Genomic DNA, 20,348 nt, shown 5'->3' on the forward strand with positions numbered 1-20,348 from the left:
TGGAAAACCGCTCAACCAGTCAATCATGCTAATCAGATTCTAGTTTTCTTTTCCTTCCAGCCCTTCCGGTCTGGGTTCCCTCTAACCCTGGTTTCTGCATCCGCTTCTCACACACCAACTAACTCAATGACCCTATTAACAATATCCATGAATCTCCTCTTGGTCTTCCCCTAGATCTCCTGCCAGGCAATTCCTAGTTCGTCTCCCTCCTCTAAACTTCCAAGATCGATCAGGCGCCGGTGACGTCATTGAAACGTAATAGGGGAGAAAACGAAAGTGAAGTTTTTCTGAGCTCCCAGGAAAATTCTCTCCGACGGTAAGATTTGCTCTTAACTTTGCTCCTTTCTTTTAAACTAAAACATTATAATAGGTCTTCGCATGGCGGTAGTCACCTATTAGAGGCACATTATTTAACTCAATTGGGTCGCGATTGTCCTCCCGTGTTCTACAACGATCGATCTGATAAGGTCCGTTTCCGATCTAAATGAATACATTACCTATAAAGAAAGTTGTGGTGTTCGATACACTAACACAACAGGTAATTGGGAAATGATCAAATATGTGAAACCGTTCTCGAATACAAAAACAAAAGCAGGGCCTCATAAACACGATGTAATGCAGATACATGAAACAATTGTCTCTAAAAAATTGCATCGAAACTTTTCACCTAATGTCAAATATCTACTCTTTCCCCCCCCCCCCACAGAGCTGTGGTTGTTTGCAGCTTTGACAGATCTTCATTCATTGGCCACATCTGTCAAACATAATGTCTATACACTTTTTTGGGTGGGAGGTTGTTGATGATGGCGCTTCTTTTCCTGGTGGAGAGTTGGAGTCCTCTCAAGTACCCAAAAAAGGAGGAGTTTACACCATGTACCATGGGACCAGTGTCAAAAATGCATCCAGCATCATCATAAATGGCTTTAAACAATCCACAGGCGGCATGCTTGGAAAGGGGGTCTATGTCAGTCGCGATATTAAAAAGGCAGCCGGTTATCCACGTCATAGTAGCTCTTCGGACCGCGTTGTCCTTATTGTGCTTGCACGTCTTGGCCGCGTCAAACGTATTGACAAGGATAATCATTCTATGCAGTTAACATGGCAGGCAAATGGCTACAACACCGCCTGGGTGCCCCCAAATTGTGGCATGCAAGCCGTGCCCAGCGGCCTGGAGGAGGACTGTATTTATGACCCCAAAAGGGTGAAAGTCATAGGCATTGCAAATGCACCCAGCCCCAAAATAAGAAAGGACCTTGAAGAGCTTATTGCAAAAAAGGTTGACAGTCACAAGAAAGGAGCTTCGGCCGTGGACACATGTACACTCTGTATGAGGAAGACACAGGAGGGGTCTAAACACATCAATCAAAAATGCTGGCAATGTGGGGAAACCATCTGCATCCTGATGTCCAAGCATTTTTGTAAAGCCAAGGGAAGCCAAGGGAAGAAGACGGCTTGACAAAAAAGGGGACTATTTCCTCCCAGACATAAGGATATGAAGGTAGTTAGTGTGAGAGAGGAGGATACAGAGAATAGGGTTAGATGGAGAAAGTTGACTCGCTGTGGCGACCCCTGACGGGAAAAGCCGAAAGCAGAAAAAGAAGATTTGCTCCCAGACATACCTCTCTTTTACCTATAATTTTTGTTTTTCAATGAGGGCAATTTAAACCGCTTCCCTCATTTCTTTTAGCCTTCACCATCTATGAAATCTTTGGGTTTAGGATTTCAAGTTTCTGTGCACTTTATGTATTATGTCTCAATCTGTGCTGTTTTCTCATCATGAAAATAATCAATAAAGACAAATTGTTTCTGCAAGACTATGTCAATCTGTTACATGTGTTTAGGTCAGATACTCAAGGTTTGGAATAGCTGAAGACAACATCCCACAACATAACCTAAACTCCAGCCACTGCTCCATCAAGCTGGCTAAGTTTGTGGACGACACCACAGGACAAGGACAATGATGAGTCAGCTTATAGAGACACGGTGTCCCAGCTAACAGCATGGTGTACAGTGCATAACCTGCAGCTCAACATCAACAAAACAGTGGAGTCGATCATGGATTTCTGTAGACACTCAGCCACACACATCCCACTCCTCATTAACAATTCCGCAGTAAAAGCAGTGGACTCTCTGAAGGTCCTGGGCACCCCCATCACCTGTGACATGAAATGGAAGAATCACGCATCAAGAGTCATCAAGCGGATGCACAAAAGGATGTTCTCTCTTATTCTCCTCTGCAAGATGAACGTCTCCCCCAACGTTTGAACCCAGTTCTCCAGAAGAAGGAGTACCCCGCCTCCTCTACCCACACTGAAGAGATTGGAACGCATCGAACAGCCAGTCAACCCACGGGACACAAACAGGAATCCATGAGTGTTCTGCATGAAGGTAAATCCAGGCAGTGGGCTAAGAGGGACAATGTGGGAACCCTCACATGCAGTTCACTGCCTGTTCACAACCCCTCCATCAGGCCGCAGGTTCAGGTCCACCAGGACCCGAATCACCAGGAATTTAAACATTTTTTTTCCCCTGCAGGCTGTAACAATCCTCAACAGATCTTCGTAACCCCCCCATCCTCCACCATTCCAAAAGGCACTTGCCATTCTCATTGTTTATATATCCAACTTAAATTGTATGTATTTCTTAAGCCCAAACAGTTTTTTTGTTGCTAAGCCAATGTTTCTGTTCTAATAACTGTTATCTTAAATTTCACATTATAAAGTCCTGTCATACCATGTCAAATTCCTGTGTATATTGTAAATTTGGCAATTCTCATTCTAAATATAGATGCTGATATACAAAGAAACAATTAGATTCATGACCTAGAACCGAGTGGGGATGCAACATTATTAAAAAAAAAAAACTAGAGAAAGAGTTTAACAGAATCCGTTTAAATAAAGATTTATTTAAAGTTAAATCTTGATCTGTCTTTTAAATGACCCCACAAAAAGAAAAAGAAAAACTTGCTCAGTTGGTTAGCAATCTATATCCTAAATATAGCAACGATTATCCTGACACAGACATGGAGTGAGGTCGGCATTATACTATGCATGCTTTTTTCTGCTATAAAGTAAATAAAAAGGAAATAAAGGCCCCGATACGGTTTTCGAAACACAAGGAAGTCGCACATGTTAACACGTCTGTTTTGCTTTAATTCGGACGACAGGTTACGTCTTAGCTAAGAAGTGAAAGCAAAAGTGAAAATAGTGAGCAACTATTTCAAAGGAAACGAGAAGGGTGTCCTCACATATGTAAGTATAATAATTTCTACAAAGAAAAATTAAAACACATTTACATAGAAACTGGTTTAAGAGTCTTACGTCATGAATGTGTAACCGAGGGTTTGTGAAAGTTGCCTGTTCCAGTAAGATATGATACAAATGTTTTCTGCCTCGGGCGGAGCGGCAGATTTTACACTATCAGCTTTGAAATGTGTCTTCATTATAACTTTCAGCTAAAACTGAATTAAGTCTCCTTTATTACTTTCAGCTAAATTAAAATGTTGTCATTTCTATTTAGTGCCGAAGATTTACTATGAATGGACCCTTGAGCTTTGCGACAGCTTATGTCAGCACACGGCAGACTATATAGTTTCTAATTAATATTTGTTAGTTTATTGTGGCTAATTTTATCGACCGTTTTCGCGTTACTGCAGACAAAAACCAGTGATCTAGATAGTTGTGATTCATAAAAAAAAAAAAAAACGTTACGACAGGAGCTTGGATCTGACTGGAGTCCGAATTGGGTGCAACATTGCCAGGGTTACACGACTCATATGGAAAATGAAAACCGCAGACTGTAAATCCAAATCAAAATCTGATCAGAAACGTTATATTCTATACATTGGCTTATAAGGTTTCAATTTTTATCTGTACAGGATGTCTGTGGATTTCTTTGGTTGGGAGGTGACCTATGATGAGAACTCTCCCAGTTTCCTACTGCGGGCCTCCCAGGAGCCCAGAGACAGTGGCATCTATACAATGTACCATGGCACCAGCGTGGCCAACGCAAAAGTCATTATCTCCCAAGGCTTCAAGCAGTCACCAAGTGGCATGCTGGGACCCGGTGTTTACATCAGTCGTGACCAGAAAAAGGCAGAACGTTATCCATTAAAACTTAACCCATCTGACCGCGTGATCCTTGAGTTGAGCGTGGATGTTGGCCATGTCAAACGCATCGACAGGGACAACCACCCTATGCAGTACACCTGGAACAAAGAGGGCTATGACACCGCCTGGGTACCTCCGAACTGTGGCATGAAAGCCGTGCCCAGTGGCTTAGAGGAGGATTGTGTATTTGACCCGCAAAGAGTGATGGTCGTAGGTATCGCCAAGGCACCGAATACCGTGCTCACCGAGCTTCAGCAGCTTCTGGCTAAACGTCTTTCAAGTCCTGGTGTTACTGCAGACATGTGCTCGCAATGCAAGAGAAAGACAAAGTGGAGTCCTCACCACATCAAGCAATCATGCTGGGGTTGTGGGAAAACTATCTGCATCCTCATGACCAAGCATGACTGCGTTAAATAATTGACGATTATTAAGAAATAAATAAAGAAAAAGAAGAGAGAAAAGGAGCTGCAGGTGTGATGCAGTGTCAGAAGCAGGGACTAAGAGGAGAACTGAAGACAACCAACATCCCGGTGAAATCAAACTTTGCAAACAGGTCTTTGTTTCCACATTTTGTGTAAACAAGACCAATGGGAGAATTTTTCATACCTTTTGTCGACAGTCTCATTCTTGATTTTAAGTAAACATGAATGTTTTACAGTTAACGCAATCATCAGTCAAGCTGAGACAATCTGTACATGGAGCTGAAAGCCTTTATTCAAGACTCAATGTGAAAATTAATCATGTACTATGGGATGTATTTTAATGCTTGAAATCATTTTGATTTTCGTAATTGATGCATATATCGCTCAGCAGTTTTGCAATGCCCATAATTGTCATTAAATTTTAAGAGACGTGTAATGTTGTCATTGATAACCAACTTCATGAACATTCCTTATGGTCACGCCAGATTCAGGATGAGCAGGCAAGCTGTGAATGAAACTCGAGGAGTCGTTGATTTCCAGACATTTTGGCATGCTCCAAAAGGACCTGCAAAGATGATGCAAGATATACAAAATAAACGCTTGATCAAAGTTAAAAAGGAATTTCAGAGAAATTTACAATAAATGTAATGATAGTGTTCTTAATGACGGTATTTCATATTTCTTTCAATCATTTTATGATACTTGGACACAGATTTTTCAGATTAGACTAAATTAATCTCTAAATATTGCACAAAGGTATTAAGCTACTATACATGTTTGTATTGAACTGATGACCCACAGTAGGAAATATTGGGCTCTGAACTGAAGGCAGGGTTGTTCTCCTGAAGGCTAGTGAGCATGTTATATATGCAAAGATGTGTCTACAAGACACAGTAAAGCAGGTCCTTGTTTTGAGGGGCCAGAATTTCTAGTATCCTCAATGATTGCAAGTTCATGCAAACTTGTATCTGTTACTCGATAACTGCTAAAGTTATTTATAACTAATATATCTGTCATTCCATCACTGGAAAGGACATAATCCTGCATCAGCTGGTATGGGTCCTCGACAGGGTCCTAATCTTTAAATTGATCTGTCAGTGAGGACCAAAGAAAACAAACCAAATACCGATGCCAGATGACCAGAGTCAAATCAATTAGAAACCGAGTAATAACTTCCAGCCATGAAAAGCAGCTGTTCAGAAAAATTCTGCTCTTGCTTGTATCATTTACTAAATAATATATTTTTTTTCCCATTCTTATCTTTAAATCATTTTTATAGCTATCTTGCCTTTTTGCAAAGCATTCAAATTTCCACAAGGCAGTTTAAATTTGATGAACGATGAGTTAAGGCAGCAGTGATCTTACATTTATTAGCTCCTCATCGTTCTTAAAATGCAAATGCCTTAGAAGGTACCAGCTGGCAACCTGTACCACAGTCACTGGGAAGTCTTGAGTTGGGACATATACAAGCCTTTCCAACAATCGCCTAGTTTCCCTGCAAAAAAAAAGTGGTAAAAAAACATGAATGGTTACTTGCCTCATCAATTAATCAATCCATCAGACTGTCAATCATTCATGATGGCCATATAATATCAGAAGTGATCACTTTCAGTTGCAGTTGTGGAAACACTAGCATTGATGTTTCCCTACTGGTCCTAGCTTTTGATGATAATTGTCTTACATATTGTAGATATCTTACTATGGTATGGTTTCTCGATCTAGACTCCACAATAAAGTTTTATAGAATAGAGTAAAACTTTGACAAACAAGGAATTGACCACTTACAGCAGAAAGTAGACAGTGCAAGAAAAGTTATCAAACAGAAAAACTTAGAATAACAACAAACAGTGTTAACTATGTATACATATATATAAAAACAAACAGGCGGGGCTTGTATTAACAACTTGCACCTAAACAATACTAAACAATATATAAAGAATACTAAACAATATATAAACAGTGTAGTGGTAACAGTAAAACCACCTCCTCTATTGATGACCAGCATCAAGTAACTAAAATACTTTTACAAGTGGGATCACGACTTACAAGTGAGGTCTTTTTTTTCGCTGTCAGTGCTCTGCTGACTTGGATGTAGGTATAAGGTACATCAGTACAAACTATTAATTAGAACGAGGGGTAGCCAACGATACAAAATTATGGAAAGCTCCAACTACAAAAATAATTAGCTAATTTGTTCATATTGAAAGACAAACAGAAGTAGCTGGACATCAACTTTTAAAAGTAGACTGATGTAATCGGGATTTATTTGATCAATTTTTATTTACACAGAAAAGGCACAGACAAACACACTTCTTGTAAAAATGCATTCAGTAGCTGAATAAAGGAATTTAAGTTGAACAAGGGGAGAAAAACCTACCGAGCACCCATCTTTGTTACGTATTGGAGCAGAGCCTGAAAGAGGAGGGCCACAGGGGATGAGCCCAGTTTCAAGACCTCTGTGGTTGCCTCTAGTACCAGGTCCTTCCAGTCATTCCCTGGCACACCTGCCTAAAAAGTAAGGACAGCCACACAAATACAGAGGATAAGGGATAGCACTGTGTTGAATATTCAGCAAAAAAATAAACAGCTTCTGACAATAGGTAGCACTGTTTCCATAGTATAAAATGGCCTCTAATTTTCAAACTTGCAGTTTTCTGAATAGGTGATTAAACATCTGACTGACTATTCAAATATTGTGATATTCACACTTTAGGCAAAAGAATAAGACTGGGAAAAGTATTTTCTTGTTGTTTTTTTTCCATTGGGCTGGAGGCGCCAAAACTGTTTCATGAATATATTTTCATTTAACTCTCATTGGTTAATAGTTTCAGATAAAACAACAGAGGTTTAAATGATCACATGCATCTCATGAGATCAATAGATCAACAGGTCCGTCAACATATCATTAATTTAGTTAAACCTTTACTTGTGGCACTTGCGACCTTGAATGTGTTTATTGTGGCAGATATACCTTTAGGAAACATACAACATTAATACTGTAAAAGTTTTTGACGATAGAACTCATACAGATTTATTTAATGTATGAGAGATCTTTATATTATCTTGTGAACAAACTCACCATACAAGCTCCTTGGGCAAGCAAAGCGAGTCTAAGTAGACTGGCTACTTGGCTGCTGTACAGGCCAAGCTGAGAAGCAATTTGCAGACTCTGTCTGTAAGCCATAACTGCCTGAACAAGCAGACCCTGGCTACGATACACCTCAGCCAGCCACTGGGAGTAAGATGAGAAAAGATGAGAAAATAGTGATGAAGCAAGGGTGCATAAGACAGTGTAAATAATATATTGTAAACTTTTGGACAAATACAAAACTGGTTGGATTATCCAGGTCAGTTGTTTAGATTATGTAATGCCATTGGCTTCCCTGCTCCTGATGTGATGAGCAGTGGCAATTGAGATACCAATACTGATTAACCATTTTTTTTCCCTCCAGACCAAAACACATTTTGTTCTGTCAAAATAGAGCATTTTTTTTAAAACTGTATTTAAGTGTAAATTAAAATTACAGAATCTAAATATTTTTTGAGTTTTTTTGTATAAAAATTATGTCAAAAAGATCCAAGTGTTGCAAATTGATTTGGTAAACTGTTGATATTACAATGCATTTATATTAATGTTATCTGATATTGTGACCGCCCAAAATCTGAGTATTTCAATTAGAACTCTCTCATTTGTAAGCAGTGATGTTCTTCTCTACTGTTTTGCCGCTCAATAGAGGGCAAACAATAATAAGTTTGTCACTTGAATGACTTATGTCATTCCCCACTGTGAAGAGGGGAGGCTGATATGGAACTCTATTCATATGGCAATTACTTAGCACAGCCTAGATGCTCTACTGCTTCTTTTGCCTTTTTATGTGCAATGTAATTGTCTAGGTAAAAGACAAAATCGTTCTCCCTTTTTGATTAATTAAACAGGTGAATTAGAGTGAGTCAAAACTACCAACGTGCCATTTTAGCATTTAGACAAATTACAACCTGAAAACAACACTATCTTGAAACCATGCAACATTCTGTATTTTGAATTGACTGCCTTGTCTATGCTCTGCATTTATTCTTAGCATGTGAACATAGTGGTACCTGAAAATACTGAAGACTGAGGGGTGATGGCTTTTTACCTAAGTTCCACTTACCTGCCACGCCCCAACATTGGTTGGATTCACCATTACAGTGGTGTTAAGCTGTTCTAGCACAGACTGTGGTAGATGAGCACTCCCACTGGTCTCAAGAAGGCGCTGACACTGTACTTGTCTCAGTAGCAGCATCACTGTTGGATGTTCTGGAGAAACATTAAGCACCTGGGAATAAAGCAGACCGAGCTAAAGAACTACTGAAGGATAGGGGGAGTAACATTTTCCTTTGCAGATCATACATGTTTGATTAAGCCAGTAAGTAGAATAATAAATGAACATCTGAAAGCAACGTTCAGAATGTTTACGTACGACAAATTGTAATGATACCACACCTGTGAACAGACGATTTCTGCCTTTTCTAGCTGTCCCTCCAGCATGAGTCCAGTCACAGCCTGCTGCAGCACCCAGCTTTCCAGAGACTGGGCTAATGGGCGCTCCATCTCGTCCATAATTTGTACTGGGATACAGATGTTTTGTCACTTGCATGTTTTAAACACCGAATCACAGAATAGAAAAATGGTAAACATAACAGTACACCCACCTTTCTCAGAAACCACTGTCATTAGATTTTGCTGTAGTCCTTGTCTGCGAGGAGCAGAGCCGGAGAGATAACAAGATATGTTTTCTGTGTGACAGGCAGCCATTAATCCTGCCCATGTTGCTGGATCATCTGAAAGAATGTAATTCTTCAAATTAGGGTAACAGAGCCTCATGCTCATCTGATGTACATGTGACTGTCTGTGTGTGTGTGTGTGTGTGTGTGTGTGTGTGTGTGTGTGTGTGTGTGTGTATTCATTGACCTGGACAAAGAAGCACAGCCCTTTGCATTGTCTTAAGGGCATTCTTATGACTGTTCTCTCCAGAGTGTCTTCCAACAGCCAGCTTGTTTACGCCACTGTACAACAACGCCCTCTGGAGGAAGATTGGTTTAGTCATTTTGTGTTAAATCCTGCAAATACTACTATAAAGGGGATGCACTTTTTAAGTCATCATATTAATCGTACAACAGATTAGTAAATAATTCCAACAATGTGAGTTTTTACTTGGGTTAAAATGGCACTAGACTATCTTAATATTCATGTTTTTTTTACCTTTCCTTGGGTCATACTGGAGTGACAGGCAACATGACCGGCGATTGAGCCTCCCTAGAATAGATAGGAGACACATCCAACAGTAGTACAACATAAATGAGCAAGGTGTTTTTTTATGACATATTTGTGAGAGCAGTACGTGTATTTGTGTGTGTGTGTGTGTGTGTGTGTGTGTGTGTGTTTATACTTACATTTGCTTTCTTGGGGTAGTATTGAGGTACTACTCTTGATAGCAGCGCCCAAAGGGACGGGTTACCTGGATTGCTTTTCATGGCACGGACATCAATTAGACCATTGTAAAAACTGACTAGCCTAAATTAAGCACTGTAAATATTTTTGCACATACAACATAGATCTATAGTTTCTGTCAGTCTGATTTTCTATCCAAAACATGGAAATCATTTTAGTCAAATTAAAATTGCAAAATTGTGAAATTTTGATTATATCCTTTATTCTATTTAGGTACTGTACTAAAAGAAAAAATACAAATCATTCATTTGAGGCTGATTAATTATTGATCCTACTGTATATAAATAATATATTTTTTTCCAACTGTACCGGTTTTTAATACAAAACATCATTTAAATATCATTTGTATTTGATATTTCAAAAATCAAACAAACATAAAGACTTTTTTCACTTCTTCAAAGTAAGGTTAAGGTCAAGTTTGTCCAGCTGCTTCAATGAATTTCTGCAAATGAATATGCAAGTATATCCTCTGTTGTAAAGTTTTTATTTTAAAATTTTTATTTGCATCTCACCTGTGTACTGCCTTGGAAGCCTCTCTTTGCACAGCAGTATAGTTACCCTGCAAGGCCAACAAGGTGCAAGTGAGTAGACACCGCTGCTCTACAACGCCACCAGAATTTGTGCCTTGTTTAAGCTGCTCAGTCAGTGCAGCAGTTGCTAATGTTGTATCATTAAGGACTAATCCAAGGGCACACAAGCAGAGAAGAGACTCCGCGACTGGCTCTCTCAACATTGAGCTATGGAAAAAGAGAGCAGAAAGTCAATTATGTTAGCATGCAGTCAAGTAAAACAATCAGCTATGCCATACTATTACTTGGCACTGCTGTGGAGAAGGGTTTTGAATGGCACAGATACTAAAAAGTTCTTCTTTGTGGAGATTATGAGGCAATGTTTTCAAGCCAATACCAACAAATCAAACCATATTCAATACCTGCTCAAGTGGGGATGGTTAGGAAAACAAACTAATCATCCACTGATTTAAACATTATACTTGACTCCCCCCTATGATAAGTGATGCACTTAAACCAGGCAAAACGTAAAGAACAAAAAATTCATACTCAAATCAAAGCTGCAATCATTGTCAAGACATGACTGAACTTACCATTTAAATAACAGAGTTTTTGCTGAATCAATTTCACCCTGCTGATGATGCAGCAAGGACAGGGCTGTCAAGATGTAAGCAGTTTCCTTTTCATTGGAAGCCAGAGTCAGGGCACGCTCATAGGCTACAGTTGACAAATAATACTGTTAACTGAAAGTCACTAGAGCATTTGCACATACATGCAGTGCAAATAATTTCAGTTAAGTCTCTCACCATTGATGCTCTCCGGGATGAGCCCTGCTCTGCAGCAGGCCAGAGCCAGTCCTGCAAGCTCACTAATCTCTTTTAGTGGTGTAGAATTGTACACATGGACAGCATCCTCCCCCTGACCTGTATTACTGTGAGGAATATTTTATTATTATTTTATATAAATATCATATTTTAGAATATTTTAATATGTACTAAAATTATTTAAACTTTTGAAAATTTGAAGTGATTAAGTTTTTATCCATGAAGTTTGGTTGGATTTCTTGGGCTGAAATATTTGTATTCCTATTAAGTAGTAATAGCAATAATTTGTTACCACAAAGCACGGCCATAGTTGCCCAGGGCAAAAGCCAGTTCTTCAGGGAGAGACATGGACTTAAGCAGTTGAACAGCTCTGAAATAAAAGAATTATTAGTGACTATATACCAGGGAAGGTGGTCATTATATTAGATAAATAAGAATATGTCTTGGTGGTAAATGTATATTGCTTTGAGAACATGGACAGACACCTTTGATACGCTTGTAATGCCTGTCTCTTCAACTGCAGATGCTCATTCATGTAGCCCAGCAAGATGAAAGCATTGGGATCTGACTGAATCCTCTCTGAAAAAAAGAGGTATGTCATTTTTATAAATTGCATCTCAAATAACTCTAAAATGACCCAAATAACATTAGGGATGAGACGACCTGCATATCTAAGAGTGCACCTGTGTACTTTGTGAGGGCCACCTGGGCAGCAGAGATGGCGTTCATCTGAACTATGTTATAGCGGAACAGTTCAGAGTCCCTATTGTTTTTATCCAGCAGGGTTGAACACACCCAAAAGGCATAACCTTTCACTCCTTCTGTCTGCCAGGGGAAGGTGAGTGATAAATAGATGGCGAGGAGCAGGGAGGGAGAGAGGGAGGTGATGGTAGGTTAGTCACGTCTAATGTATAAATAATTGTACAAAAAGTCTTTGACCTAAAAAAAAAAAAAAATGGTGATACAATAATTTTATTATCATTAGCCAGCAAAACAGTAGTATCCTGTTAGCAATTTCAATTATTTCAGGAGTTTACGCACATGATTACTGAGTTCAGTGGTGTGCCTGAAAAGATCCATAGTATCATAACTTTCCACTCGCTCTGCTATCAGGGCCTGAAAGGAAGACAAACATATAAAACCATTAACATGAAAAAGTAAACTTCATCAATCTAATTGTTTACTGAGATACACAGAAAACAATACGTCTCATTAGATAGCAATCTTGAAATCTTTCCATCACTATCCATCTCTTAAATTGTATTCACAACCTCAAGCAATACTCATTCTTTAGCAGTTAAGCAAATATTTTGTAGTTTATATTATAAAATAATGAATCTCCTTGTTAATCACATATTCGGATTTGGTTACCTGTCCAATCCAGCAGTTGACATACAGGGGCTCTAAGGACTGGGCAATCTTGAAGGACTCATGTGCAAGCTGTGAGGGGAAAAAGGACGTGAATTGGCAAGCTACAAAATGTTGTAAATACACATAGAATTTGAAACAAATTTAATAACATACCTCAATGTTGTCTTTCTTCAAATACAGAGTACCAAGATTGGTCCAAGCAACAACATTCTACAAAAAGAGAGACACTCAGTAAAACCCAAAATGTAAATTTAACATTAATTACTCGAGCACATGATTGGCACATACATTCGGCTCGACTTGTATGGACTTGATGTAGCAATGCTGAGCCAATGACAAGTTCTCAACCCCTGATGAGATACAGAGAAACAAAGAAGATAGTTAATATTTCCTTTGGTATAGACAAGGTATCTCACTTTGAAACATTCATAATTAATATCCTTATTCATCAAGTTTGTCATCACACACAGGACCACAATCATAACACCCCATAATTTATTCCTGTTGGTAAACTTAATTTTGAAAAGGCAAAGGAACATAGTCCCTTTGTTCAATCTTTCAACCTGTTGAAAATTAAACACGAGAGCAGGTTATCATTACCATTACTCATTTCAATCACTCCAAGGGCATTCCAGAAGCAATGGTTCTTGCTTTCCATCATGATAGCCTTTTTTAAACACTGAAAAAGGGTAGAAAAAATGTAAAAGGAATTTTCCCATCATATAGTCCCAAAAAAGTGTGTAATATTATATGATTTACTTGCTGAGCTTTCTCTAATAGCATGGATTTGCTGTTCTGGTCTTCCTCCATTGGGAATGTTAAGTTAGCCTGGCGGTAAAAGTTGAGACCAAGGTCATACCAGAGGCTGGGGACCTCGGGCATTAACTTTAAAGCATGACCATAGCACCTGTGGACAATCAATATGTATTAACTATATGTATTAACATGTTCACTGAGTATTCATTATTCTGCTTCTTATTACAGATTTTAACAACAGTTACACCACAAATAGAAGACAACTATAAAAATCTCAAACCATGTTAAGGAATGTATTCTCCCATAAAGGGGCTAGAAATATAGAATGTAAGTGATGGCTCATAATTCAAACACTCTTAAAAACATTTTTGTGTGTTTGTTTTTCATACCTCTCTCCTACTTTTAGTATCTGAGCTTGGTTCAGAATGTGGAAGCGAGTAGTGGGTTCCAACCCAGCCAGAGGGGCTGGCATATCAACCTGGGCTCTGTTTGGAGACACTGTATGGACAGCAGTGCAGGCATCTCCCAACAATTTCCACAAACAAGACAGGTCTGGGCGCAGTTCTGCAGCTCTAAAAAGAGAACAACATTGATAAAAGGTTAACGGATTAGATCTGAGATACCCTATAACTCAAACAGTGCAAGAACTAACAAAGTAATTATTTTTATAGGGGCAGGTAAGATTGATTTCATTTAGTACTTGAAGAGGTTCTGGATAGCTTGTTGAATTAAGTCAATGGCTGCCCCATCTCTGTAGTCACCCATTAGGTTTTTCGCCAGGAAGAGCTGGCACTCCCCAAGACCTGGATAATAATAACATAAATGGTAATATCAGATTTGGACAACAGATGAACAAACAACAAATTTTACTTAACAAAAGGAGGAGGCTGCAGATATGACAACATAAAATGTTACCTTTCAGAGCAGGAATGTAGTCATGGTGTGCTGTTATGAGCAGGTACTCTGCAACTGCCTCTTTGTACTTGCCAAGGGTCTGTTTGATTGCTGCAGCTTGATATACACTGTAGATGGAGGATGGTTGAAGAGAATGGGCTTTACCAAAAGCCTTCAGAGATGCTGTGAAACTCCTGCGGTTTAGGTAGGCCTCACCCAAACACTCCCAACACACCCAGTCCTCGGGATCTGCTCGTAGAGCTGCTTGCAGACTACAGACATGAATAAATAAATAACTATATATCTAAACACCTTGCAGGTTAACAACGTCCAAAAATTTTACTGTCCAAGACTTGATAGTCTTACTCAGAAATAGCTTGTTGATGCTCTCCAACCTTCAGGTAGTAAAGTCCTCGTCTCATCCAGGCCCATTTAGCTGAACCAGGAGTGGCCTTCTCAATCACTGACTGGAGTATTGCTAAAGCCGTGTCCTGCAATGCCGGATAAAGAGGAAGGTGAACAAGAAGGGAAAGTCATTAAGTTCTAAAAAAAAAAAAAAATGACAAGAAATGGTACCAAAAACCACATTCGACCTGTCCAAATTTTTATTTATTTATTTATTTATTTAACACATGACCTACTTACCAAATTGCTGTGTGCCATACTGAGGTCCACAGAGGCAGCGCCTGACTCTACGTCATCATTATCTAAATCAAAGGCCTTTTTATAACAGCCTTGGGCCCGTTCAGGATCATTTGCCACCTCTTTATAGTAATGTCCAAGGTAGCGGAATACACATCCAAGATGAGGGTCCATTTTTGCAGCCTGAAATGGATACAATTTTACATTTTACAAGAAAACTCCAAATTTCATGGTACAATTCAGTCCAGCTTTCACTCTTATATCACATTGATCATGCTCGATTGCTCATGAGAAAATCTGCCCAACCAGTCACTTGTGACCTTGGATATATGATCACCTCCAAAATATTAAATCACAGAGCTCTGTGACAGAGCTAGAAACATCACTTATATATGGTAGGGGATCAAAGAAGAGTATCAACACATAGAAAACCATTTGAGATCATTTAACCTTTTTTCTCTGCATACAGAAATGTGGCCCCAAACAAGTATGGAGCTGCCAATTATGCCAGCATATGTTTGTTGTAATCAACGTATCAAAATTTAATTGAATTGCAATAACAAAAAAAAATGAAGTTAACATTAACCTTGAGCAAATGTGTGTGGGTTTTACGTCTGTCTTTACGGGTCTCTTCTCCCAGGGTCCAGTACAGTTGACCGAGCAAGAAATAGTACTCTCCACAATCTGGGTTTTGCTCTAGTGCCCTAAGGAAACTAACACAGGAAAGAGCAAGAAAATGAACGCAGAAAATCTAATTTCTTTGAAGGAAATTAATGTTGGAGAGCTAAAACAGCGTTTTGTTACAGAAGAACTCTGTCTGCTGACAGAAAATAGTAAATCAAAAATAAACTAAAAGTAAAAACAATAGTGCACTCAAATCTGATAATGGTTGGCTGCAAATGAAACAACTTATTTTAAAATTACTTAATATAGAATACATCCTCTATAAAATAATTAATATATTCTTAGCTGAGCAGAAAAACAGAAAAACAGAACAGAAAAAAAATCTGTGGCCTCATTCATGCAGTTTTTCAGCAAGGCTCTAATACTTAAAGACACTGAGATCATTTTGATTTTTAAAGTATGAAGTGTAAGAAACAGACGACGAACCTGAGGGAGCGTGGAGGGCACCATATTTTTCACATTTTATTGACTATGTTTTTGTGTCCTTCATTTTCATACATTTTTGTAAACTTCATGTTCACAACATACTTAATTGAACAAATAATCCACTTACAATGAGACAAAGAGCATGTTCAAAAGTGTGAAAATACAGGACTGTCTCTGAAAATTAGAATATTGTGATAAAGTTCTTTGTCTTCTGTAATACAACTAAAAAACAAAAATTACTTTTTCATAATATTCTAATATTTTGAGATAGGATTTTTGTGTTTTCTTAAGCTGTAAGCCATAATTAGCCATATTAAAATAATAAAAGGCTTGCAATATTTCAGTTCATTTTTCAATGAATGCAGAATGTACGACATTTTTGTTTTTGTAATTGCACTACAGAAGATAAAAAACTTTATCATAATATTCTAATTTTCTGAGACAGTCCTGTACAAGGAGAGAGGAAATGTTCAGAAAAGTAAAGTTTTACCTTTTCTCTGCCAGCTCCAACTGACCCTCAGCTAAGTGCACTCGTCCTTGTAGAGAAAATCCCTGTGCCAAGTTTGGATTTGAAGCCAACAGCTGTGACGACACCTACGGGTAGAGAGATATAGTTGTTAAAAGTGACAATGTCACTTAACGTTGTAAAAAGAATATGTTTTTAATTCACTTGATATAAGTGGATGCCTGTGGCGTCAAAATGAATTTGATAGAATAGAGCTCAAACATCTGGTGCGTAACCTTAAGTGCTTCATCAATCTGTCCTTTATTAAGGTGTGCGCGACCTTTATGAGCTACCAGAAGTGCATCATTGACAGCATTTGGGATCTAAAATGAAGACAAACGACAAATACAATCAGAGCACATTTTGTGGTGCAATTAGTCAAATATCACTTCTTACTTCAGTAAATCCAAAGTTGACTATTAACTATTGTTTGTGAGAATCTGATAGAACAGAGTGTGGTTTACCTGTGAAAATGCCTCCAAAGCCTGGCCTGATAGCCTCTCCTCACCAGTTCTGACTAAAGCTTCTAGCTTCAACTTTAGCAGATTGATCTTCAGATCATGATCTTCAGTCCCACATACTGCCAGCCCTATTAGAACACACAGACACACGGTGAAACCAGAATCTGCGCCAGCCCTTAAACACCACTTTGCTCAAGTACACTGAGAAATCCACGCAAATTACTTAATGAAAAGGTCTTATTAAGTGTACATTCTTTGTATTTTTTGGAACAATACTAGATGCGGTTTGGATGCCAACTGGATGAGAAGAATGCTACACAGTGGACCAAACTATACCTCGGGAACATGATTCTGCACTATCTGAGTATCTGTGCATTTTCAGCTGAGCCTGAGCCAGACTGAACCATCCTGGACTGAAATCCATTTTCTTCAGCCCTAATCAAAAGAACATGAAGATTATAGTAAGCACCATCAATGCCATAGCAATCACCTTTTAAATTTAGTTATTCTTATATGAATTCATCAATACAGAAGGCCACAAGCAAATTACATCCTGCTTAATTTAAAAAATAAAAAAAGAAAGAAAAAAAACTAACCTCGAATGAGATCTGTGGCAGCATCTTTATACCTTCCTTCTTGAAGTGCTTTGGTACCCATTCCCAAGTGACCTAAGCCACTGTTTGGAGCCAAATCAAGCAGCTTGGCAAAACAGCTGACTGCATCCTCATTTAGAATACCTACAAAAAACAAAAGCAAACATGTTCTAGGATTGCCTCCGCTATTGTTGAAAAACATTCTACAGCACAAGAACTCTCTAATTGCATATTCCAAAGATTTCCCAGGAATTTCTGAGGGAGAACTACGTAAAAGGGAAATTATATTAACTTCAATAATAATTACGAAATGCAATAATGACAACTTTGGTCGAAATATTCCCAAAGCAGATATTTTATAATGAAATCTAGTTTGTGACATCATAGTGGTTCTATTTGGGGGGGGGACTTATCATACCATGTAATTCTAAATGTCAAAGCATTTTGTTTGAATGTGTAAAAGAACAACTGTCTTTTTAATTATGCAAGAAAATAACATATAACCAAACCTGTTTTGAGGTAGTGGGAGCAAAGGACTTCAAGAGGATAACTGTGGCAAGGGTAAAGGGCTAGCATGGACTCACAGGCTGTTTTGAATTTTTCTTTTTCTTGTGACAGCTACCAAAAAAAAAAAAACAATTGTGAGAGACCAAATGTGAAAGTTCCTATGGAAGTACTCCATATATTATTCTATATGTTCCTGATTTTTCTGAGATTTTTTTCTGGGATGAGATGAACAGAAACAGAGAAAAGCAGAGGCTCTTACTTGAGAAAGACATTTGATATATTCAGCTGATGTCTTCCTGTGTTGTTCCCCTGGTACAGGATCCATGAGAGCCATGGCCTTCTCAAATGCCACAATTAACTGATAAATGCGGATGCAAAATAAAACAAAAATCACCAGTCAAAACTAGTGTTCTCGATCACGATTATTATATTTATAGATTAATGAACATGAAATGTGAAAATCTGAAAGGATAATTCACTGCATGTTGCTGCATTAAAAACTCTATTTGGACAAGCCTTACATGGTTTTGAGTGTCAGTGTCTACCTCCTTCTCATGGAGGCAGTCTGACAAAAGCTGGATCATCTGTAGCCATAACTGCAAGAGTTCTTTCTTGTCTCCACCCTCATCCTCCTTCAGGTCAATGAGTACCAGCCAAACTTTTGCAAGCTATGTGCACAGATGCAATCATAATCAATGTGTGGAAAGAAATGTAAATGAACATGCATGTCATGACTTAACATACCTTTGAGTATTCTTTGTCAGACTGATAGATATCAGACAGTTTTCTGATCACTTCAAAACATTTATTTTTGTCTGAGCTGTGGAAAACATCATAATCACACACTGAACACATTGAACATGTTTAAGAGAAGCATGTGAAAAAGCACAATAAACATCACAGAATGTGACATTAACAGGTATTAAGCAAAAAAAAAACCTCTAGATCTGTTTTAGAGCTCACCTTGCATACAAATCAACAAGCTTCTGATAGGTATTTGGCAGTTCAGCTTTAAAGTCCCATTGGTCAGTCTTCTCATAGAGATTTGCCAAGCCCTAAATCAGAAATGAAATGTTATAAACTGAAATGTTATAAACTGAAATGTGTTAAATGTTGGGGGTTTGAGTGACATGCAATAGAATACGAAGGAGAAATGACAATAGCAACGGTCTCCAGGGATTTTACTGCCGACTCACTTAATACAGAATGTAAAAGACTGTAAATATCCCTGAGCCAAATATTGATGTATTACAGTACAATCAGTTTCCAACCACCACATTTTCCATACTACCTGCCATGCCAGTAGCTGCTCAGGCTCCAGCTCCACTGCCTTTTTATATGCTGTCTGTGCCTGATCTGGTTGTTCCAGCTCAGAGGCTGCCAAGCCGATGAAGACCCATGCATTATAATTGTTTTTCTCAAGTTTCAAAACGGCCTGCAAATGCATGAAAAAGAGCAGTCAAATGAACAATGCCTGTTAAACCTCACTTAATACCCAGATTTCTTGAAAAACAACATATCACCACGTTGCAGAAGACCCTTGCATTTCTGATAGCCCACCTTGCAATGCTTCAAAGCCTCTTTGAACTCTTTGTTTTTTATGGCCTCTCTGGCACTTTTCAAGGCAGTTTTTACTTCTTTCCCGGACATCGTGTGGTTGTCTGATGGAGTTCAAACATATAACTTTGTCATTATCCGACGTGGCTTAACAGATACATGGAACCGCAATATGACAGCAGTGTTAAAAAGATGCAGGATGCTGTGTCACGCCTTCTGAAAACGAAACAAAACAAATAACTTAATCATTGCTGTTGATGTGGACTAGCTAACCATAGTTAGCAGTAACGTTAGCTTCTTTGAGTTTTCCCAACTCCGCGCACTTCTAGAGACAGCCCATTCCGTGCATTAGAAAAATATAAATATGAAAAGGGTTAGCTTTACAAACATGATATACTGAGATTTGTGACAAAGTTGGAGCCAACCACTGTTGACGTTCTGTTGTACCTGCTGTGCTCGCACTGGCGCTGCAATCCACAACACGGAAATGAATGACAAGCAGCTTCTGAGATTTTCAAAATAAAAGGACAAATTCGTGTCATTGACGTGTGCTCCTTTATTTCGTACCGATAACCAACACGTTGAACGATACACTGA

General features: G+C 38.6%; 2 protein-coding genes across 3 annotated transcripts; one reads left to right on the top strand and one right to left on the bottom strand.

The window, feature by feature from the left end:
• Window positions 1-68: 68 nt before the first annotated feature.
• LOC147218520 (uncharacterized) lies at window positions 69-4,858 on the top strand. Its single transcript, XM_086174396.1, has 6 exons — window positions 69-316; window positions 707-1,450; window positions 1,948-2,158; window positions 2,242-2,483; window positions 2,536-2,561; window positions 3,878-4,858. The coding sequence occupies exons 2-6, from the start codon at window positions 767-769 to the stop codon at window positions 4,524-4,526; spliced, it is 1,812 nt and encodes a 603-aa protein (XP_086030522.1). The 5' UTR covers window positions 69-316; window positions 707-766; the 3' UTR covers window positions 4,527-4,858.
• On the bottom strand, window positions 4,802-20,237 carry skic3 (SKI3 subunit of superkiller complex). Of its 2 annotated transcripts, none has more exons than XM_086173897.1 (41): window positions 20,199-20,237; window positions 19,755-19,855; window positions 19,486-19,629; window positions 19,158-19,249; window positions 18,939-19,014; window positions 18,716-18,862; window positions 18,454-18,552; window positions 18,197-18,305; window positions 17,691-17,831; window positions 17,431-17,529; window positions 17,098-17,222; window positions 16,870-16,956; window positions 16,619-16,722; window positions 15,605-15,731; window positions 15,022-15,201; window positions 14,743-14,867; window positions 14,398-14,648; window positions 14,183-14,285; window positions 13,872-14,054; window positions 13,486-13,633; window positions 13,327-13,405; window positions 13,015-13,076; window positions 12,880-12,936; window positions 12,727-12,795; window positions 12,397-12,471; window positions 12,039-12,180; window positions 11,841-11,934; window positions 11,648-11,725; window positions 11,338-11,462; window positions 11,125-11,248; window positions 10,535-10,759; window positions 9,965-10,037; window positions 9,774-9,827; window positions 9,483-9,594; window positions 9,224-9,352; window positions 9,015-9,139; window positions 8,683-8,847; window positions 7,611-7,763; window positions 6,909-7,039; window positions 5,897-6,026; window positions 4,802-5,096 (listed from the first exon to the last, which is right to left on the bottom strand). In XM_086173897.1, the coding sequence occupies exons 2-41, from the start codon at window positions 19,842-19,844 to the stop codon at window positions 5,019-5,021; spliced, it is 4,710 nt and encodes a 1,569-aa protein (XP_086030023.1). In that variant the 5' UTR covers window positions 19,845-19,855; window positions 20,199-20,237; the 3' UTR covers window positions 4,802-5,018. The 2 variants fall into 2 exon arrangements, with proteins under 2 accessions (XP_086030023.1, XP_086030024.1); XM_086173898.1 differs by lacking the exon at window positions 20,199-20,237 and adding an exon at window positions 20,025-20,042.
• Between the last annotated feature and the right edge of the window lie 111 nt (window positions 20,238-20,348).

Source organism: Fistularia commersonii, chromosome 26, assembly GCF_037954325.1.
Source record: "Fistularia commersonii isolate RoL2024-O1a breed Wild chromosome 26, RoL_Fcom_v1.0, whole genome shotgun sequence".
Taxonomy (NCBI): Eukaryota; Metazoa; Chordata; class Actinopteri; order Syngnathiformes; family Fistulariidae; genus Fistularia; species Fistularia commersonii.